This window comes from Phyllostomus hastatus, unplaced genomic scaffold (genome assembly GCF_019186645.2).
Source record: "Phyllostomus hastatus isolate PE091 unplaced genomic scaffold, TTU_PhHast_1.1 phas_contig_159, whole genome shotgun sequence".
Lineage (NCBI taxonomy): Eukaryota > Metazoa > Chordata > Mammalia > Chiroptera > Phyllostomidae > Phyllostomus > Phyllostomus hastatus.
Window position 1 is genome coordinate 26,992,361 of NW_025333640.1, and position 22,370 is coordinate 27,014,730.

The window sequence follows — 22,370 nt, forward strand, 5'->3', positions numbered from 1 at the left end:
GCTCTCCAAATTATAACCCAGGCCTTGACAGAAACTTGGCCCCTCACTTGTTGGCTGGGAATATCTTTTTGTCTCTGATTTTTGAAAATAAAAGATACAAGTCATTTCAACTATTTCTAACTTGGAAACGGGCAAGAAAAATTTTTTATACAGCCTTTTACATTTTGCTAGTTTCATAAACTCACTGCTGAAGTAATCTTAACTGGGAGAGATGGACTTTTTAAAGCAGTGACTGACAAATGGACACACGCGGAATTGTCTTTAATTTCTTAGGAGCAACACTCTAAAACAGCCAGGGTCGTCTTGTATACATGGACGGGAGCCGGTGGATGTATTTGCGTCCCATAGGCCTTGGTTCTGCCACTCCCGTCTGTTTGGCCCTTCTGTGCAGCTGAGGTTACAGGATGGTTCGCCCGAGAAGGGCCGCTGCCCTGTCTGTCCTGTGACACATGTGTCTGTGCTTCTGCAGAAGGAGGGATGATGGGAGACGCCCAGTAACCCGGGTCGTCCTCGTTGCCTGGCGGCTCTGAGGGGCTTTCTGTTAAACAGCTCAACCAATGAGCTGTCTTTCAAGTAAGTGCCATCTTTGGGCCGTTCACGCCCTAAGACTTCGGTGCCAGTGGCCAGGGGGCTCTCCCACACCCCACGCCTGGGCGCCTTCCCCAGTGGGTGTATTTTTGGCCACCTTCCTTTGCGTCTTCCGTGTGGCCCCTCTTGTTAACCCTGCCTCGCTTGTCTCCCGATGGGCACTCGCTGACCACGCGACTAGAATCCCTGGTGTCGGAAGCTGCATTGAGGGACTTGACATGCAGGCAGCCTGAATGCCCTTAGGAAATCCTGGATTTTAGTGCTGAACCTGGTGGTGGCTTCCTATGAGCAGGGGAGTGTGACACTTTCCTGGTCTTCAGTGACTCGCGCCTCCGCGAAACCAGAGCTGACCTGTGTCACAGAGAGGGGCAGGTAACGTTACGAGAAAACAGGACTTGGATGGGTCCCCAGCCGTAGGTGGGGACTTTGTTTTCCTTAGCAATCACTTATACGGCGTTTACTCTGTTCCATTAACACATTTGAACTTCATAACGACCCTAGAGCCAGATGGTATTCCCATTCACAGACGAAATCTAAGAAACAGAGACTTCCCCACGTTTGCGCAGTTAGTAAGTGGCAGAGTGGGATTCTCAGCCAGGGGGCCTGGCTCCGGCATTTCCTCCCCCCGGCTGCCGGGCCCCACATCACAAAGGAAGGAAGCCGCGAAACCGGAACTTGGCTCCATTCTCTGTCCTGTGTTGTCGTGGTCAGCCAGAGCCCCCAGCCTGGGGACCGTTCTCCAAGCGCTGTGTGCTTGATGCCATTGGAAGTTACACGAACACTTCTGGGCTTTTCAGGAATTGTTCAGTGCAAATAGAGTAGTGACCATAAGGCCCGTTTGTGTTTCCGTAGAGCTTTCTAGTGTGAAGTGTGTTTCCAAGTACACTGTCTGTTAAAAACATGTATATGAGGAAAACAAGATTGGGCGTAAATTCTGTAAAAGGGTCATGACCAGATTCCAGATCTTTCTTTCCTCAGTGAGCTGGACTGAGCATTCCTCGTTCTAGAACTACCTGCAGAATGGTTTTTTACCTCGATAGACCCTGGGAAAACTAATCAGAGTCTACGACGTTTCTGCAGAACTGAAGTCGGTTCATTTTCTTCCTTCCCTGAGAAGTACACCTCATCCTACTTACTACTGCTGCTCCTATTGTTACTGAGTCTACTACTATTACTATAAGCATTATTACCAATCAGTTGTGTTTACACTGAGCAGGGCAGCGAGCCAACAACTTCATATAAGTTCTCATTTAACCCTCCCGACAGCCCTGTGTGGTCAACAGTATTAAACCTATGCTGTAGATGAGAAAGCTGAGGTGTTAAGGCTTCAGCTACAAGGAACAGAACAAAGATCCAGCTCTGCCTAATTGCAGAGCCTTGGCTCACGACCACTTAATTAGCTATTACCTAATTTTTTTTCTCAGCTGAGCGAACTGTCGTTTTGACCTCCGTCTGTTTCACTGGTTATTTTCCTTGGCTTCAAACCATGGCATCATTTCTACATGTTAATTCAGTCGCTAATCTGGTTACACTTTTGTGTCTTCAAAATGGACCTACAATCCGTCGTTCACGTGCAGCTGACAGCCTACCCCTCCAACTCCCTCCCTGACGCCTCCTCCGCACCATGGTCCCCCTGCCCCCAGGCCCTCCGAGGCGTTCAGAAAGACACTTCTTCTAGAGCTTCTTGCATCAGTTTATGCCCCCACCTGCTCCTTCCTCCTGAGTAACCCCGTCCCCGCTTCTCTCAAGGAAAACACGTGCAGTCTTCACCAGCTCACGGGCAGGCCCCCCTCATTTCCGTTTCTCGGCCTTTACTCATGTTGTTTCAGGAGCCTGATAATTGGAAGAGTAGCATCCCATGTGTCTTCTTCCTGTTAGATAAAATGGGAGAGGGGACTTTTTTCTAAAAATAATTAATGTAATTAAAGCTAAAATAGCTATTTGAATGCACCTCTGACCCACAGCGGTATCTTTGTGGGGAATTTCTGGTGACCTTGGGCCCCATCTCTGTGATGCCTTCCCCCTACTGTCCGGCCCTTGCGAGTGCTAGCCTTTCCTTCCAAGACTAGTTCCCAAGGCTAAACCTTTCCTGGTGTTCTGGCCTTTAGTGCTCGCCCCCATTGTGAACTCCAGTGCTACTTGGAGTCTTTATCGCCCAGGTTGGCGCCTGCATTCTGGCTAGTCCCTTCTATTGCTGTGTATTCATCTTGCTTCTTCAACTGTTTCAGGTTGCTGGGGGTGGGGGGAGATCATGGGGCTTTTGCAGCATCTTTATCTTTGCATCATCCACAGTGTATTCCATGATGGACTACTGGGGAAACATTCTGATAGGCATTCTGGAAGTCAGGGTTTCAGAGGCTGTGGTGTTACTTCCCTTAAAAAAGGCTTGCAGATCCATGACCACGTCCGGGATGCTGTAAGAAAGAAGGCGGGGTAGGGAGCAGCGGTCCACAGAGAGTAAGCAGGCCGCGTAAAGGCAGCCCCAGTGGGTGTGAGTACCTCGGTGTGGTCTCCTGTCTTATGTTCCGGGACCTCAGCCCGTAGGACCAGGTCTGGGAACTGGAGTCTGTGGCACTCACAGACGCTTCCACAGCTTAGCAGCTCAAAACGATAACCATTTTCTTGGTTCACGATTTTGTGGATCGGCAATCCGGGCAGGGCTGCACAGGGTGCTGCTGCTGCTGCTTCTGGTCCCTCCTGGGCCACTCCATGCGTCTGCAGCCCACTGCTAGGCTGGCTGGGGGCTGCTGGTCTAGGATGGTCTCAGCTAGGATGGCGTCTCTGCTCCCTAGGGTCTCTAGTCCGTCCGTGGGCTCACCCAGGCTCGTTCCCATTGCAACTGGGCAGGGTTCCAAGGTGAAGGCAAAAGGGCACAAGACTTCTGGAAGCTCTGCTCAGAACTGGCCCAAGGCCACTTCCAACACCTTCTCTTGACCAAAGCAAGCCACCACGCCAGCCTAGATGCAAAGAGTGGGGAGATCGACTGCACCCCTTTGTGGGAGGAGCTGCAAAGTCACATTGCAAAGGGGTGGGTTATCAGGGAGGGAAACCGCTCTAGACATTTTATAGCCTTGCTCGGCCCAGCGTTCCTCGGATTCTCTAGGTGTTCCACAACAACAGAAATCATTTATAAAACTGACATATGAACCAGAATGTCGGCACAGTAATTTAAAATGACAAGTGTAGCAATCAAGAGGGGGTGTCATTTGGGGCAGATGGTCCCCAACTCCCCTGAAAAGTGTTGGAAATATATTATCCAGTCTTTAGGCTTTCTTCTTCTTTTTTTTTTCCCTAATCACCAATCGTTTCCTGCCGTTCATCCATTTCATTCTTTGGACCTAATAGTATGACTTTAACATCCAGCTTTCTTCCACATTTACTCACGGCTTGATTGGTTTTCCAGGACTTGGCCTTCCTGCTTGTGACAAGGGAGATATCCTGTCTGTGAAGTGGATTACTGCAAATAGCTACTTTTGCTCCTTATGTGATAGTTTTAGTAGTTCAGTTCACAGGGAAGAACCTTATTTGTTTATTCTAAGGTTCTCGAGGCACCGCTCATTGTTGCTACCGTGACCCCGCCCCCAGAGGCTGTTGTGTTTCCCGCTGTTGCTCTTCTGTAACCGCGGTGGCTGTCATGGAGGGCCTGTGCCGTCTGGGTTAGGGACGTGGATCCTGAAGTGTGGCCAAGGATTAGCTCAGGTGGGGATTAATGAGAAATACGAGGTGGTTGAAACTACACTACACACTAATTATGGAACTACTTAAGGCAAATTAAGTAGTTTACCTCATTGGAGAGCAAGGTTGAAAAATATTTAGCTAATGTTTTAAACATTCTGTTTAGATATAATATGCTTAACATCTGAAAGTAATACTCCACTTTATTATGCTGTTTAATTAAATGTCCCCTTTTCCTTATGATGATAGAAGGCAGTTTATTATTTTTTTTCTCTCAGTGAAAGTGCATCAAATGATCAAAAACTCCCAGGCCCCCAGCCCAGTCGGCCATGCACACTTTCATACACATCCAAGGGACATCATCAGTTTGTGATCCGGAGACATGCTGATGCTGGGTCTATCGTTAACAAGCTTTGTGGTTTCCGAAAGGCCAAATCATTCTCTGAGCCTGTGCTTTCTTATTGCAAAAGAAGGGAGTAGAAAACAGTAATGAGTTTTAGTTTGTTGGTTTGTATTTGCAACGGTAAGCTCATTCTAGTCAAACAAAATTTTAAGTAGAGACTTAATATGTAAAACACATAGAATATGTATTTTTAAATCTAAGTTTATTTTTTAAGCTGGCATTTATTGCATTTATTTACTCAAAAAAGTGAAGCAACGAAGAAAAAAGTTGCCATTTTTTTAAGCCCAAAATGTGAACTTAGGCCTATGATCAGGTGAGGTCTTGTAGCCCTATTAGCACCTGGTGTGTGTCTCCATGTATTTCTCTGATCGCAGTTTCAAGAGGCACCGTTTACACAGGGCAGATGTTGCAAACGAGGGCAGATGTCAAACAGTTCACCTTGTCATCTCAGCATCTCTTCACTTGAGTGTCTTCAGATACTTGAAAGAAGAATCTAATACCAAAAAGTGTTTGCTTCAAACTCAACAATATTTAGCAACTGCCCTCATTCCTTATATAAACGGCAGATATGAAGCATCTGGAACTCTCCATGTGCACTGAAGCCATCTATCATTTTGTGTTGACTACTTGGTTACTAGTTAACTATTATTTGGAAATGTGTTCCATCTCTAGTCTCAGATGCCTCACCTGCAAAGTGGAGATACTAGTAGTACCTCCTTCAGAGGGCTGCTGTCGGGATCGGGAAAATGAAGCCAGGCAAGCACTCAGTGCGCTCCCTGGCCCGTAGTGAGCGCTCTGTAAGTGCCAGGTCCACATGTATCTATATATCTATATATCTGCATAGGTCTGTCGGTCACAAGCAGAAGCTTTGCCAAAGCAGATACGCTTGAACCGGTCCTGGCATTAATTTAAGGCAGTGGTTCTCAACCAGGAGTGTGCCCAAGGGACAGTTGGCAATGTCTGGAAGAATTTTTTGTTGTCACAAATGGAACGTGCTCTCGGCATCTAGTGGGCAGAGGCCAGGGATGCCACTGAACATCCGACACGTGCAGGACAGTCTCCCACGGTGCACTGTACAGTCCAGGGCGCCGGTGGCACCAAGGCGGAGACAGCCTGCATCCAGGGGTGTCTGTGGGTTCCAGGTGTACCCTCAGTGCATACTTTTACACGATACACATGCGCCGCTGTGAACTATTTGAAAGATCAGTACATAGCCAACGGCTTCCTAATTGGCGATGGATCACTAAAACTCTAACACGTGCGCAACAGGAAAAACTGCATCACACATGAGACACAAACTGAACTAACTTGTCAACACAAATTAACGTAGTGGTCTCCAGTTGGCATGTTATAGAATGTAGCTGGGGGTGAACCTTTTAAAATTAAATTGTATATTAATTTTTAAATTAATTGTTAAGTTCATTTAAAAATAATCATAGAAACTTACATTTGAAGCGACCATTTGGAACCCCTCAAGCACATTCTAGGGTTCCTCGGAACACTGTTTGGAAACCACTGGTCTGCAGTCCCTCGCAGGTCCAAGAGTCTTTGGCTCTGGTTTAGGGTGAGGTAGTAAATAAACTTCTCATTGGTCTTGCTTTTTGATGTAGCAGCTCATCATTTGCAAAATTGCTAGACTCTGAACTGAAGTAGAGCTGGCTCATTAAACTCCAGGAGAATGGCATTTTCCTTCACCAGAGGGGACCTCCGGAACAGAGCAGAAGCTGTCGTGTGGCAGTTTCTCCTCTTCCACCCTCCTCCCAATCCTCACAAACTTCTTTCCTCCCAGGTTACCCCTCACCCTCCCCTTTCTTGTGAACAATGTTTACTTCACTCCATATCACGTATTTCCTAAGGCCCGCAGTCCAACTGCTTAGGTTAGCATCTTTCTTAAGAAGCCTGGGCTGTCTTGGAGAGCAAGGAGAGAGCTTGGGTGCATTTTCAGCCAAAGCCCTGGAGTCTAGAGATTCTGTGATTTTTTGGGGGGGAGCGGGGGGAGTCAGTCTATTAACCTCCTGGGACCTTAGATTCCTCACCTCTAACGTGAAGATAATAATGATCCCCACCTTCGGTGGTTGATGGATAATTCCCATGTGACTATTCAGATGTGAGTTGTATGCATTATTAAAACCAATCATGGCCTTGAAGGAAGTTCTGTAGGATATTCCTCAAGGAGGGGCGCATGGAGAAAGCACCATGAGAACTGAGGACACCTGACTTCACAGAGGGGCGGCTTCTCCAACTCCTTAACGCCTGCCTGTGAGAATCAGACACTCGGAACGCTCTACCCCAGTGGCATCTCACTCCTTTCCCGTATTAGCCGTTATCTCGAATGAATCCTCCGTAAATCCTCAGAAAGCTCATTTGTTTCTTCTAAGTGGCAGCCCAGCCCCACAGAATGCGTGAACTCGAGATGCACAGCATTCCTACTCAGAGCCGCAGGCTCAGGGCCTAACATCGCTGCAACCGGGAGAGACGCGGCCTCTCCATTGGGGGACTTCCTCCCTGCGTTCAGGATGGAGTGTCCGAAGAAAAACAAAAATAAAAAAATGTAATTTTAAACATGAAAGAAAGATATAAGGAGATAACTGATTAGGTCCTACTGGCTCTTTTCCTTCTGCATTTTTTCCTTGCATTGAATTACTGAGGGATTCTGATAACATTGTCAAAACAATAAATAATTCCTAAAATAATATAACATTACAAAAATAAAATGAGAATATTAAGTTATCATCATAAAAAAAGGTGGAGTATCTGGAAGCTTTAAAAGACAGAGACTGCAGTCCGGGCGGGCATGTGAAGCCCTTCACAAACCGATACACGCACAGATCTTGTCAGGGGAGGGGGAGGGGGAAAAGGCTGAAAACTGTACTTGAACAATGATTTAAAAAATGTTTAAAAAGCGAACCAAAGTGTCGCAGGTTTGATTCCCAGTCAGGGCACATGCCTGGGTTGCAGGCCATGGCCCCCAGCAACCACACATTGATGTTTCTGTCTCTCTCTCTTTCTCCCTCCCTTCCCTCTCTAAAAATAAATAAATAAATAAAATCTTTTAAAAAATGTTTTTAAGAAAAGAAACCTACAAGAAAGGAGAGACAATGGAAGTGACTAATAAATCCACATGTTACCAAAAAAAAGAATGAAATAATGACTGTGTTTGCAGTGAGTCAGGTACCAGTGCTTTTTGAGCAATTCCCCATCCCCTGCCCCCCAGAAAAAACATCTTTAATTTTCCCTTTCTATGTAGAAAGACAATGTTTTTTTAACTGAGGATAATAAAAACAATGGCAATTATTCAGCCATATTAATTCTAAAATAATGGGCTTTATTTATTATTCTCTATGTAAATATTTCTGGCAATTGAAAGAAAGCGAGATAACCTTCCAATGCTATTTTTACATCTTTTATTTAGGCCCAGTGTTTGGGAAATTAAAACTCGAGCAAATGAGTGTCTCCCACATGCTTTTTCGACTTATCTTTATTTGCACTTCCCCAGTGCATTACTAGTTTTATGTTATTCTTGTCGTTGTCGGAATGCAAACCAGGTAGAGAGTGCCTTGCAAATTTATAATCCAGCAACATCCGGCTTGCCTTTTGTTTCTTTTGAAGTGTCTCATTGACGCTCTGTTAAGTCTGGGCTGTACTAACAGTGCTGAGTGTCTTTTTCCCCTTGTTTTCTGTAGCCCGTTTGCTGCAGAAGCTGCTTGGGTCTTCAGAGACTATCGACATGACATGATGGTGGCCCTCTCTAGAAGCTGGGGTTTACTTTCAGGGCCCCGGGACTTTCTTATCTTTCTCCTGGCCTCACCTTAGAATTTTAAAAAGCTTTCACATAAAAGATGCAGCACTGAAGCCTTTTTAAAAAATACCTAACCATTCACTTTATGTCATTCCTTCCCAGAGAATCAAAGTCACAGATGTAGTAGCCCCATCCACCATTTGATTACTCCGCGGAGACTAGCGAGGATGCTCCTGCCAGGGGGTTTAATGAGGGGTCCTGGGGGAAAGGCTGATGGCTAGTAGGTGGTTGGCAAAAACCCCAGGAAGTGGTTGAAAGGGGAGAACTGTAATAACTAAAGTCTTCTTAGGAGCTACTGTCCTGGTAGACAGGCAGAGGTCTGAAATGCATACTTGTTGCAGATTGCTCTAGAAACCGTTTTTGTTCCCTTTGGTTCAGATTCTGATGGCATTGTCCCCATACGGCTGGCTTTAGGCACTTTGCTCGATGTCTGGACTCCTCTGTTAGTAGTGCCAGGGTCCAGGTGATTGCTCGAAGACACCTCGGTTAGCGCTGTGGTGTGGGCAGCAAAGCTCCTCAGTTATCTCCTTATATCTTTCTTTCCTGTTTAAAATTAATTTTTTTGCCTGCGGTCTTATCCCCAGTCCAATAACCAGGGAGAGCACTGCTAATTGCCTTTGGTGGGATACTTTGAGATTGTTAGTTTTTGTTGACCACAGGTAATGGTGGAACGCCATCTAATGTCACTAATTTGTGGCCAATGTATTTTATTCATTCAACAAATATATATATTGAGCACCTACTATGTGCCAGGCATTTTTCTAGGCACTCAAGGTCCATCATTATCAAAACAGATCATTGCCTTCATGAAGGACAGATCATAAATGGTGAACATAATCAATAAGAAAATTATATAGCATGTGATTAGCTTGTTTGGGCCACCATAACAAAATACCACTGACCAGGTGGCTGAAACAGCAGAAATTTCTTTTACACACTTCTGGAAGCTGGAGGTCCAAGATCAAGGTGTTGGCAGGCTTGGTTTCTTCTGAGGCCTCTCTCCCTCTTTGGCTTGAGGATGGCTCCTTCTCACTGTGTCCTCACCAGGGTCTCTCTTTTTATAAGGACACCAGTCATATTGGATTAGGTCCCTGCCCTAATGACCTCATTTAACCTTACTTACCTTCCTATTTCCAAATACAGTCACGATGGGGTTTAGGGGCTTTAACATATGAATTTGGTGGGAGGGGGACACAGTTCCATTTCTAACAGTATGTTATGAGCCGATAAATATTTTGGGGAAAAAAGATTAAAGTACAGTAAGAGAGATTGGGAGTACTGGGGAAGGGGTTGCAATTTTGAACATGGCAGACGTCATCAGGCAGTAATTTAGCAAAGACTTGAAGGTCAGGTTACATTAGTGTTGTTAAGACATAGAGACCAGAGGTGGAGGAGTGGTGTGATGGAAGTCGGTAAGGGACACAGGATGGGCAGCCCATGGACTAGGTTCTAGCTCTTCCTTCTTCTGGCAGCAAAACTCCCAAATGTCGCATTGGCCCTCTGGGCTACAGTTTTTCAGATGTGCTGGTCTGTATGAACTTGTGATTCCAGAATATACATTCTTAGAGGGGCATAAGGGGGAGAAGGGAGGAGGTAGAGGGAGGAGTTAGAAGGTCTTAGGGGTAGAAAGAAAGGACTTTGTGTTTGAGCACTGGCTGGGGGTAGACGGTGAACAAGAGGTAATAGGTCTTTGCTTTGGAGATTGGCTTTCTTCCTTTTATTTATTAAGCAGGAATGGGTTTAAGGCTAATTCTAATGAGCATTACTAAGAATTCTGTATTAAGATGAGGTCTTCTTTCTCAAAAGACAAACACACTCAACATAAGCAACCTAAAAGTTCCTCCTACCTGGCCTTTTAACAGGGAGCAAGATGCCTGTGAAAGTCACAAGTGGTAGCAGAGGATGCGTTTCTTCCTTCTTGGTCTTTCCTGGGTAGTATGGAGCTTTGTGGTAGCCAAGCCATGGAATCCATCCCATAATAGGCTAGTTAGCTCTTTCCTGACCACACACTCCACACCAACCAACCACGCTAAAAATGGAAAAAAGGCATAAGTGGAAAAACTGGTGAAATACAAATAAAATCTGGAGTTTAGATCACAGTAATGTGGATTTCTTAGTTCTGACAAAAGCATCACGATTCGATAAGATGTTAACATTGGGAAGGCCGGGTGAAGGATGGATGGGAACTCTTCAAACCATCTTTCCAACTTCTCCGCAAATCTGAAATTATTTCAAAATATGTTTTCTTTAAACAATGCCCACTGTGGACCCAGAGGTGACGTGGGCTGCAGATCTATACGCAAAGAGCCATGCCAAGTGTATGTCCCACTGTTTGTGGGTCCGTGATGTCAGCGTGTAATAAAGCAAAAGGTATATGTCTCTAGTCTGAGCCTTTCTGGCAAATTCTCCATCCTCACCTTACACCCCAACCCAGGCTTTCAGTTTGGCTGTTGCCTCTGTCTCATGTTTATTATATTCAATATTTTATGGCAGGAAAACTGCATGAAGGCATCATTCTGTAACAGGACTAGGTGGGGAGCGTGCAGGTGGGCCAGCGAGGCAGCCACATACACAGGAAAGAAGATGTTGAGAAAAACCAAAGGGATAAACGCCCAAGCACTTTGTCAAGAATTAACACTTTTTCAAACAGGATAGGTCCGAAAGACTCAGAAGCCCACGTGCTTGTGGAATGTACTGTATCTTCATGCCCTGGGCTCAGCCCGTGTCGATTAGGTTGTGGTCCCTCCTGCTGCTAGCACAACGCGATCGTGCGTCCATACTTGGTCGAGTTGGGAACAGCTAAGAGGGGAATGGCTTTTTCTGTCTGTCTCTCTATATACAATCCCCTTCTTCTTTTGACAGCTGCAAATCAAAAGGAGCCCATGAATCTCAACTTTAAAGTGAAGGAGGAGCCTAAGGAGGAGGAGGCCCTCAGCACCTCCTTGCCTCGGCCCAGCTACGTGTTCAGCCCGGAGTCTGAAGTGTCGGCCTCCAGCATCTCTGAGGACACCCTTAAGCCCCAGGAAGGGAAGGGGAGCGTGCTAAGGCAGGATATGTCCGTCAAAGCAGCGTCGGAACTTCTCATGAAGCTCTCAGGTACTGGATTTATTCTGCAATGTTCACATTCGGATCATTTCGCGTGCCACCCAACCCGGCTGCTTCCCACATGGCTCATAATTAGCCTCCCGGTAGCCCTGTCACCTGGTCCCTGTGACTTCAGGAACGATGGACCACTTGGCTCAGACCCCTGGGTTGTGCGCATGAGTTTGTTTTCGGAGGTGGGCTGGGAATCCGTCCTATTAAATGCAGCCTTCGTTTTCTGAATATGACTGAAAATTGTTGGAAAACACCGCTACTTTCTAAGATGATGTGGGTCATCATTTTAAATGGGTTCTAATGGCATTCAAAGCCCTTCTGTTAAGTGATCAGAATATCTTTTTTTTCCCTAAGAGAGGACCTTGCTTTTGTGTGTATTTTTACTTTATGTTCTTTAAGAACTATTAAGAAGATTATTCTTAACCTAATGAGTGGTTGAGATGGTACTTGAAGTAATTACTCATAGAGTAGCAGTGAGATTTTAGGAATGGAACATTTCGTGAAGAGGTATTACAATAATTGTTTAGTCCTTAAGATGAATGGCTTTTATTAGTATCTAAATGTAATCCCAGCCTTGCAGATGTTGGCAAAACGGGTTGTAATTTGACATGTATGTTCCCCGTCTCCTATCTGCCCCATCCCCTTTGGAACAGGTAAACACTTGAAAGTGTCTTTTAAATTCAAAGGCATGACTTTCAAAACGTGGAAAGGAAAGTTATGTCAATAGTATCACTTACCAAGTCATACTCCGCCTTCAGTTAGTTCACTGCTGCTTAAAGATAACTTTTAGGAACTATATTCAAAATGCTAATACAAATCAAAAGCTGTTTTCAGTTTGTAGCTTGCTGTGGGTGGAGGATGTGGCAAGATACGCCGCGGTGGTGGTGAGGGGGGTACTTTGCTGTGTAATTTCATAAGTGAATCGGGCTGTGTTTCTGGTTGACCAGCAGGTTGGAAGTAAGAAATTAATAGTGATTTACTTAGAGTCATTGCATCAGAACGGTTGAAATTCCTGTATTTGCCAGTTGGTGGGGTTAAGAATTCTTTCCTTTGGTGTTCATTCAAAATGCACTGGAACTTCAGGGGAATATGATTTGTGTAGATAAAGCATAATGCAATTCTTACATCCCGTTGTAGCCTCGTTTGCCTGAAACTTGCGATGACAGTGCAGCTTCGCCCATAACTGGGAGGTGTAACAGGACTGTGCTGATTAGTGAATGCTGAAAGTTTCAAAAAATGATATTCAAGCTAACGTATTTTCATATAGTTGATCCCTCCACTCAGTGTCAAAAGATTGTGTTGACATGGAGTAACCTGTTGTGTTTTTCCGTCAGTGCAGAGAGGCTGCACAGCTCTCTGATTCTCTCCTGTACCATAAGTTTTCACATTACAGTGACTTCAACCCTTCTAAGAGTGACTTTCATCCCCTCCTGATGGTAAGGTTCTAGTGTATAATATTTCTATTTCAGAGTTTGCTGTGCAGCCAGTGCCGTGGGCAGAGAGAGCTGGGTGGCACTGAAAGATCATATGCAAAAATGAGATTTCAGGGAAGATGTTCTTTCAGGAAAACATTGTGTCTGAAGCCTTTTGGATGGTGAGACAATGAAGTAGGAAATTGATAATGAAGTCCCTCAAACAGAATGTGGCTATGCAGCCATATCCATTGGATGATAATTGCGGACAGCAGCGGCCTTTCTAAACGTTTACGTTGACTTTCTTTGAGCCCGTGTGCTGTGGGGGTTAAATAATAGTCAAATGGACGACATGGTCGCATTTCCAAAGGGCATCTGCCCTGCTTCGTGGTGTGGAAACGTGTGAAAACGTGTTGGAAGACTAAGCTAAGTTGTCTTTTTGCCCTGAAAAATTTTCCCAGCATTCTAGGTGTAAGAGACATGGTTCCAAAAACATGCGTCCCCGTCCCTTCCCTCCAGATGCCTATGGTCTGGTCAGATGGAGTCCAGGGCGAGGCAGTTCATCCAGGAAGTGACTGGCAGGCACGGGGAACTTCTTCACGCTTCTGCACTCCGGCAGACTGTGGTCAGGCGAACTGCAAAGAAATTTCCGAGTTAGTCCAAAATATAGACATGTGACTTCAAAAAAAAGTCATCATTCCTAAGCCACGAGGTGAAGAGGACTCACCCTTTATTGAGTTTAAAGTGGACAGGAGGGTTTCTGAGCACGGGTAGGTCAGTGCTCTTGGAAGAAGGAAGGCGTTAGGAACAACCTTGCTGCTCCGTCTGTCCTCAGGTTGTAAACTGGGCAATTTCAGTGTTCGTGCCCTAAAAGACGTCCAACTACAGGACTTGTCGGCATCTTTAGACCGCCTTTTCTGTGCTGTTTGCTGTTCCTCTTTAGACAAGGGTCGTGTGGTCAATCAGTTCCCAAAGCATCTCTGCAGGAAAGTCGGGGCTGCTGGGGCTGCACCTCCCATGAGACCCCAAAGCCTTTCCTCAGGCATTCTGTCATGCTGGGGAAAGTTCTTCTGGTAGGAGGAGTTGGGTGAGCCCTGGCCGGTGTGGCTCAGTTGGTTGGAGCATCATCCTGTGGTCCCAAAGGTCACAGGTTCGATTCCTAGTCGGGGCACATACGAGAAGGTGGCTGATCGATGTTTCTCTTTCACGTTGATGTTTCTCTGTCTCTCCCCGACCCCCTGCACCATCCCCACCCTCTCTCCTTATAAAAGCCATGGAAAAATATCCTCAGGTGAGGGTTAAAAAATAGAGTTGGGCAAGAAAAGGGCATCCGTGAGTTATCATGCCTTTTCTTTTCCTTCTTTCAGTTTGGGCCTGAGGAATAGCCAAGATGCAGAATGAAAGGATTTTTCTCCTCTGTTACTTCCTGGAGAAGAGAAGCTGTGATCTGCAGTAGCTAAGGCCCTTTCAGCCCTTTCACTGAATTAATAAGAGGAAACTAGTCAATAATTTTGGCTGCTTCATTTCCAGTTTTAATTTATGATGACTCCTTAATGGATGCCGGGCACATGGCCCAGCCAAATATCATGTGACACTTTCCTATGTGGAGACACCTCTGTAGGTGTATTGTTTTCCAGACTGACACCTACATTTTATGAGAAAAACACAGATGCGTTAGGGACTCGACTAAATTTTTCATTAACTGCATGTTTGGGGAAATCTGACTTTTCTTCCTTCCTGTGACTCAAGTTCTGTTTCAGTTGTTAATTGGGGAGTCAAGTGCCTGACGGCTGGGCCAAGTAAATTGGTTGCCACAAAGAAAGCAGCCCACTCCAGGAAGCCACGGGAGGCCTGCGACTACCTGTTGTTACGTGAGGCGAGGCGGCCAAAGTAATCAGACTTCTCTGCTAAGCGGATGGTTGCCAAAGATAATTCCCAGAAGTCCTGGTCTGAGGACGCCAGCATGCCAGAGTTCAGTGCAGAGGATAGGTGACGTTTGGCAGACAGAGAGAGTCGAGTCCCTGTGCAGCTCTGGTTTTGCAGTGTCCGGCGACCTCGCAGACTCCTGGCGCGGATGCGTTACCCCAGATGTGACTTACGCCGAAAGTGACACAAAATTGTATCTGCTTTGTCTGTTGTGCTTTCAGAGGAGTGACTAGACTCAAAGAGAAAGAGACGCTGTCTTCCTCCTTCGGGCGGCTCTGGGTTTACGTGGGGATGTGTGTATAAAACGCTCCGTGTGTGGGGCCGTGCCTAGAAATAGTGGATAACAGTGATTTAAAAACATGAATTCCATAAAAATGACTAGCCGGGTAGCTGGAGAGTTTATTCAGAAACATGATTGAAAAACTAAACATTTAAATTTACCCAACATGGTAAATAAAACTTCATATCCAGACCTTAATTTGAAACCTGTCTATTGGTTTTCTTATTTCTATGCCCTTAAAAAGGACACCAAGTGGATTTATATTCATTTTTGATTTATATTCATTTATCCCAGCCTAGTCTTGGAGAGCAATATAAATTATGATTGCCTCTCGTAGAAGAATCCAGGCGGGCCCTGGATTTGAAGTACGTGGCGACGGAGAGTACAGGGAATTTGCCGAGTAAGTTAGGGCTCCAGCTATGAGGGATTTAGAAGCAAGCAGACTTGGGTAGGATGCAGTTTTGGGATGAATATAATCTCTGAGTGAACTGAAGCAGAGAGGAGAAGTACCTGAAGATTGACTTTATTAAGTTTTAATTAGGGTGCTTTCAGTTGTAAATAACAAACCCTCTTCAGCCAGTTTAGGCAAGAAAGGGAATTTAATAGAAGGTAGTTTGGGGTTACTAGTGGAGCGATCCCGAGGGCGGGGACTCGGCCCCCTCCCCCCACATCGTGCCCCCGCCTCTCTGTGTTTCCATGTGGACTATTGCTGTTACCCAACCAAGAGCTGGTGATGGCCCGCAGCTTCTGGGTTCAAAAGAGCAGCGAGACAGACATTTCTTCAGCTCAATTCTGAATTCCATCTGATTGCCTCTTTCCCATCAGGGCCCACCAGGAGACGCTCCTGTGTCTGGGATCAGGGCGTGGTGGGCGGACAGGAGCACCGTCACGTGGGGTTGATGGGAGGAGAGGAATCCCCAGAAATGCAAGCATCTCGGGGCGGGCAAGCATGAGGGTGGTATGGGACCAGAACATAAAGGATACTTATGAATCACAAAAGCTGAGGAGCCGATTGTGATGACTGCTGTTATTTAAATATTAAATGTCAGTGTGTTTTGGCCTTTGGGTGACGTTCCCTTTCTGGTAGACCCTCAGAGAAGACTTGCCTGGCCAAGACGCTGCCCGGCCAGCCCAGCTCTGGAGGTGCTGAGACAGGGCCTCCCCAGGTGTGGTCCACAGACCCGCAGCGTCGGCGCAGGTCGGGAAGGATAGGGAAGTGTCCGAACTGCAGATTCCTGAGCCCTGTTCTGGGCCAGGCTGCACCCCTGTGGCTTTCCAGCCCCAGGGTTGGCTCTGACAGCTGAGTTTTGAGAAGCGTGGAGCTGAGAAAACGGTTAAGTAGAGGAATAAGTTTTGTCCATCTGAAAAGAATGCCTTAGGTGGAGGCTGACAGAGGACAAAGCTGTGTTGAATGGACATTTTGCTTTTTCAAAAGCAGCATCTCTCTTGAGTGGAGATCCTTTTTCATTTATGATGAAATAATGGTATCTGGGAACGTTTTTTTAGAAGGGCACTGTACCAGTAAGTTGAGAGTGTTGATTATGAGCTTCAGATAATACAACTGTTTTCAGGATTCTTTGCTGTTAAATGTCATGATTATTCCTGGGCAATGTGGGCATTCTTTTAGGAGGAAAAAGCTTCCCCTCACCCCCAACAAATTAAAGACTGTGATGGGGGACACTTCTATTCTAAGGAATTCCTTGAGATCAATTAGAGATTTTAGCTAAATAATTTCTCAGGGCAAACATTGTTCACTGTTCCGTTTGGTATGTCTCCTTGGGAAAATCACAATCTAGCGAACTTCCTAAGCAGCAGGACTTCCATAAGCACCTGCCGGAATGGAGAGTGGGAGTTTCGGTTTCGTATCAGCGTCATCGTGCACTTGCCTCCTTCACGCTCGTGTTGTTTGATTAAGTGAGAAGACATGAGAGGCCGAGCTGGATCGAGTTCCTTGCGATTGTGCTCGCTTGCACACAGCCGAAAGCAAAGCTCACTGCGAAAGTGAACAGGCGATGGGCGAAGCTACGCGAAGAGAGTCCGGGTGACGTGGAAGCATCACTGGAAAAGTATTTGGTTTATGTATTTTAGTAGTATTGTCCGTTTGTCACATTGTCGAATACATGGTACGGAAGAGCCAGGGGCTCACCGCTGTCGAAGTGGCGTAGTCTAATCAGTCTGAAATTGAAAAGAACTTCTTTTCACTTCAACTTTATTTGAGCACCTGGAGAAATGTATTGAACCCAGTACTCTACTCTTCTAAGAATTTATATATTTTAGATTGTTATGTTTTAGAGCAGCTTCTAGACTGATTTTTAAGCACCTTCCCAGTTTTTAAAGCATCTTTACTGAGATACAATGCACATCACAAAATTTACCCACTTCACGTGTACCATTCAGCAGTTTTTAGTACTGGGTTGGCAAAAAAGTCCGTTTAGTTTTTTCTGGAAAGTAGAAGACATTTTTCATTTTCACCAGTAACTTTCTTGATCTGGATATTTTGAGTATGTCAGCTGTCTCCTGCTATGGGGGCAGAGACCCAGGTGCTGCTAAACATCTTCCAATGCATGAGACAGCCCCACATGAAAGAATTACTTGGCCAAAATGTCAACAGCACCGAGAAACTTCGCAAACCACTTTTGACACGTTCCATCAGTCACAGCACCTTCTCCACACACTGCACAAATCTTCTTTTGTGCTTCAGTTGCAATTTTACCTTTCTTGAAATATAAAGCATAATATGCTGGAGGTGTTGCACATTTTCTTCCATCTTTAATATTAAAATGGCTGCACAAAAATTCACCGATTTTGATAAGTTTTTTAGTGCACACTGACATGACAGCTATCACAACACAATCTCACAAAACTGTTTCGGATGAAGTTAAAGACAGCTAAGCACTACTAGAGCCGTCGTATGGAAAAAAACCTAAACGCACTTCATGCCAACCCAGCACATTCACAGAGTTGTGCAACCATCATCACGTCCGGTTACAGAATATCTTCATCACCCGAGGACGGGACCCCATACCCATTAGTGGCCATTCGTTAGTTCTCGCCTCACCCCCAGGCCCAGGCAGCCACTAATCTACTCTCCATCTCAATAGATTTGCCTGCTCTGCACATTTCGTGTAAACTAAATCATACAGATACGTGGTCTTTTTTAACTGGCCTCTTTCGCTTCATGTTTTCAAGATTCATCTACGACATGTATCAGTACTTTATTCCTTTCTATGGCTAGGTAATATTTCATTGGATATTATTGCAATGGGTTCGGCAATAATATAATATTAATTATACACATGGCATAAAATGGTGTAATTTTATACATGGTATAAAATGGATATACCACATTTTGTTCATCTATTCATTCACTGATGAACAGAATTTGGGTTGTTGCCCAACTTTTGCTACTATGAACATTTGTCGAGTGTTCCTGTGGACATATGTTTCGTTTTTCTTGGGTAGATAGCTAAGAGTGAGATTGCTGGGTCAAATGGTAACTCTATGTTTAACATTTTGGGGAACTGCCAAGCTCTTTCCCAAAGCAGCTGCACCATTTTATATCCCCACCAGCAACGTATAAAAGTTCTAGTTTTTTTTCACGTTCTTGCCAGAACTTGTTATTGTCTGTCTTCTTTGTTACAGCCATCATCCTGGGTGTGCACTAGTATTTCATTGTGGTTTTGATTTGCAGTCGACTGATGATTAATGACGTTGAGTATATTCACATATGCTTATTGGCCATTTATATATCTTCCTTGGAGAAATGTCTGTTCAAGTCCTTTTCCCACTTTTTAATTGAGTTATCTTTTTACTCCTAACTTGTAAAAATTTCTTATGAATTCTGGATGGAAGTTCCTTATCAGATACATGATTTGTGTTTTTTTTTCCCATTCTGCTGATTTTCTTTTCACTTGCTTGATGGTATTATTTGCAGCAAAAAATACTAAATTTTGATATAATCCACTTTCTCTCCTTTTTTTGTTGCACGTGATAGTTGTGGAGTTATTACATTTTCCATAATTCCAAAAATTAGGAAAAAATGGAGACTTGTTTAACATTAAAACAAAAGCCAGTCTTTACTTATATTACCAAGTATTTAATTTTCATACATAAAAACTACAAAACCTAGCTTATTGAATGAATAACTCCATAGCAGAGTTGACTCCTTTGATGTAAATATTTGCTGTAACATTCTGTGGTTCAGCTGATGACAAAGAATATCTGTGTCGTGTGTTTTTAATGACTTACAATGAATGTGACCAGCAATGGGCTTACAACTAATTGGCCAGATGACTTTGCTCATTGGCATGTATCACCTAAGCAACCCTCGAGATACATGGGAAAGTTACATCTAAGTAGGAAGTTAATTGGACTCTTTTTTGGCACTTGAAAACTCAGTGAGAATGGACGTTGTTTGGAGTGTGAAAACTATATCTTATACAAACAAGGACTCGATCACTTTAATAAGATAAAAACGTGATGTTTATAGACCCAGAGAGTTATTTTCTTGGCGGTCTGGACCTCGTTAGGCTCAGAGGATGTGCAGCTGTGGTGTTTACCTGAGCGCTTCAGCAGGATGGAGTTGGCGTGCCTGAACCCAGCCCTGAAGGGCCGGTCCTTGCCCTGCAGGAGGAGGGGACTTGCTGCTAACAGGCCCTCCTCTGCCTCGGTAACTCGTGTTACCCTCACCCTTTGACTAGTGAGCCCTCTGTTTACTTGGTAACGCCACACACAGCTTACAGAGCCTTGAACCCACACACCTGAATGGCTGTTGCTGCTCCCCGCTTCATGTGGGGGCTTGGCCAGCTCACACCCCATAGCCCGTGACCCTGCACCCCCTCTTCCCTCAGAGCCCTCAGGCCACCCTTTCGCTTTCCTGACCCAGCTTCCTCCACCTCCCACACTGAGGTCTGGGACTCAGAAAAGCTGGGCTCAAAGGGGCTCTTGTTTTATTATCATCTCCCCGTTGCATAGCTGCATATGTTAATATAGCCACGAAAATTTGTATTGGCTAGTGTTCCCAGAAGCCAGGCAAGAACTGGCGAAGGAATTTCCTAAGCTCCACCTTCATTGGAGATTCATTCCTATTTGGCGACTGGGGGAGGGAGGGGTTTGAGCACCGCTGTAAGGTTGAGGGTGGGGCTGTAGGGGAGGGGGTGCAGGGTGGGGTAGAGCGTGGTGGAGGGTTGCAGATCCTCCTTTACAACATTGAGCAAAAGAAGGACGACCCCCAGGACGTGTGTTTGCAGGTGGGGATGGTGCGCCCTCCTCCTGTATTGCTGGGTAGTTTCCTGGTTTCAAACAGTGGCACAAACAGTGGCACAAACACAGAGGCCGTTCGTAAGTGCTGTTTGATGGTGACAACCCTAAGAAGAAGCTTTATTTTCTGAGGGAGACCCAGTTGCAGTGTGGATGCCAAACTTTGCGTAACTAGTCATTCTGTTGCATTTTTCACTCAGAGGATACATTTCCCTGCCAGGGAGAAGCCGGGTACCTTACCCATGCATTCAGATCACTCTAGCTTTTTATGGCTTTTGTCCCCAAGCCTTTTGTCTATCATGTTACCATAGTTCTGGCCTTGGGGTGGGAGAGCACAGCCATTATTTTTCTCAGTGAGAGATGGAAATATTTTCATTCCATGGTAGTTTTTTTTCGCATATTGACCTTTCACCTGTCACTTGCTCATGTCAAAGTAGGGGAACATTAGGATGTGTAATTAAAACCCACGGATTCTGTGCCCATCTGGATACAAGCTGGTAATGCAGACCTACCTCTGGAGAAGGGACTCCTCTCCTCACTGCCCGGTAGCCTGCTTGCTGTGGCCACGCCCCCTCAGCACTCGGGAGAGCTCCTGAGAATGAGGGGCCACTCATTTTCGTGGGGCGGGGTGGTGTCCCTATTAGCCCAAGAATGGAACGTATTTGTGAGAGGAACTGCTGCTCCCTACGGCTTCTGTTATTCTTATAGGAAGGCGGAGGATTGAGAAATGGAGGGATCTTGGTCTTCCCTCCCAATAATTCTTCTATTTACTCCACTCATATATACATATATATGTATATGTGTGTGTGTATATGTATGTATGAAATGTGTATAACTGTGAAATTGCAGTGATCTGGGGGACTTCTTCCGAGATCAGAACCATCACCCTGCCCCCTGAGTCTTTGAACATTGGTAGGAAGCTCCAGTGGGAATTCATCAGTACTTATTTAGCCAACATATTGGGTAATATCTAGGTAATACTTATTTTTCTTCTGCCCCTTTTTTAAAGCACTCTGGGGAATGGAGAAGAGAAGTGGGACCAGGAGGATAGTTTAATCAAGACAGATGGTTATCTCCTTCCAATTACATGTGCTAAATAAAAGCTTTTGCACCATGTTTATCCCATCCGAATGCTGTTGAAAATATTTTCTCCTGAAACATCGTTCACACTAGAAAGCTCTTCCTGTCTGACCATGTCTCAGCTCTCTCGGAGACACCCAAAGCTTCAAGAGTTCATCCTGTGTGACAGTGAGTGTTCGGTCCTGGGGCCTGGTTCTCTGCCGAGGGGTGGTGACCTCTCCCTCTGTTTCCTTGCTCCTCACCACCTGCTCCAGGCAGGATGCGGGAAGAGAGAGGCGAAGGGAAATTAAAATGAGTCACTTACGCTACTTGTGAGTAGCTTTGATGTAGAAAAGGCATTTGGAAAAGAAGGTTGAAGCCCAGCCAAAATGCTTTGTGAGGGTGTTCATGTGCTCTCTGTCTCCAGGAACCCCCGGGGTAAAATCAAGAGCCCAGAGAGGTCGTTTTCCACCATCCGACAGTCCCACCCTCCGTCTGAGGACCCCCACAGACGGGGCGCAGGCGCCCGGGCCCTACCAGAGGCAAAGCCTCATTTATCTTTGGTGATTAGCACCTTGTTTCTTGGCAAAAATATGTTAAGATTTCTTGGGGTTTAAATGAATGCTATACTTTAGCTTTCCTCTAGTTCTCATTCGCTCTTTCCCTTAATTTCCGTGCTCTTCCTTCTTTTTTTTTTTCATTTATTGTGGGTTTTTTTTTTAATTATTCTTTCATTCAACAAATATTTATTGAGCTCCTACTGCTTTCCAAGCCCCACTTTGAGCGCTAGGGATGCAGAGGTGAAAGGACAGTGCCCTCTGCCGCATGGAGCCTCCCTCTCATCCGGTCCGTCTGCGGGTGCCCACTTGTCAC

At 45.4% G+C, this 22,370-nt stretch overlaps 1 protein-coding gene across 4 annotated transcripts in view; it reads left to right on the forward strand.

Moving 5' to 3' along the window:
* ZNF827 (zinc finger protein 827) overlaps positions 1-22,370 on the forward strand; it is a 157,080-nt gene that overhangs the window by 51,949 nt on the left and 82,761 nt on the right. For all 4 annotated transcript variants that reach the window (XM_045831389.1, XM_045831390.1, XM_045831391.1 and 1 more), the window contains exon 5: positions 11,328-11,561. In XM_045831389.1, the coding sequence (XP_045687345.1) occupies positions 11,328-11,561 (234 nt within the window). The remainder of the gene's footprint in view (positions 1-11,327; positions 11,562-22,370) is intronic.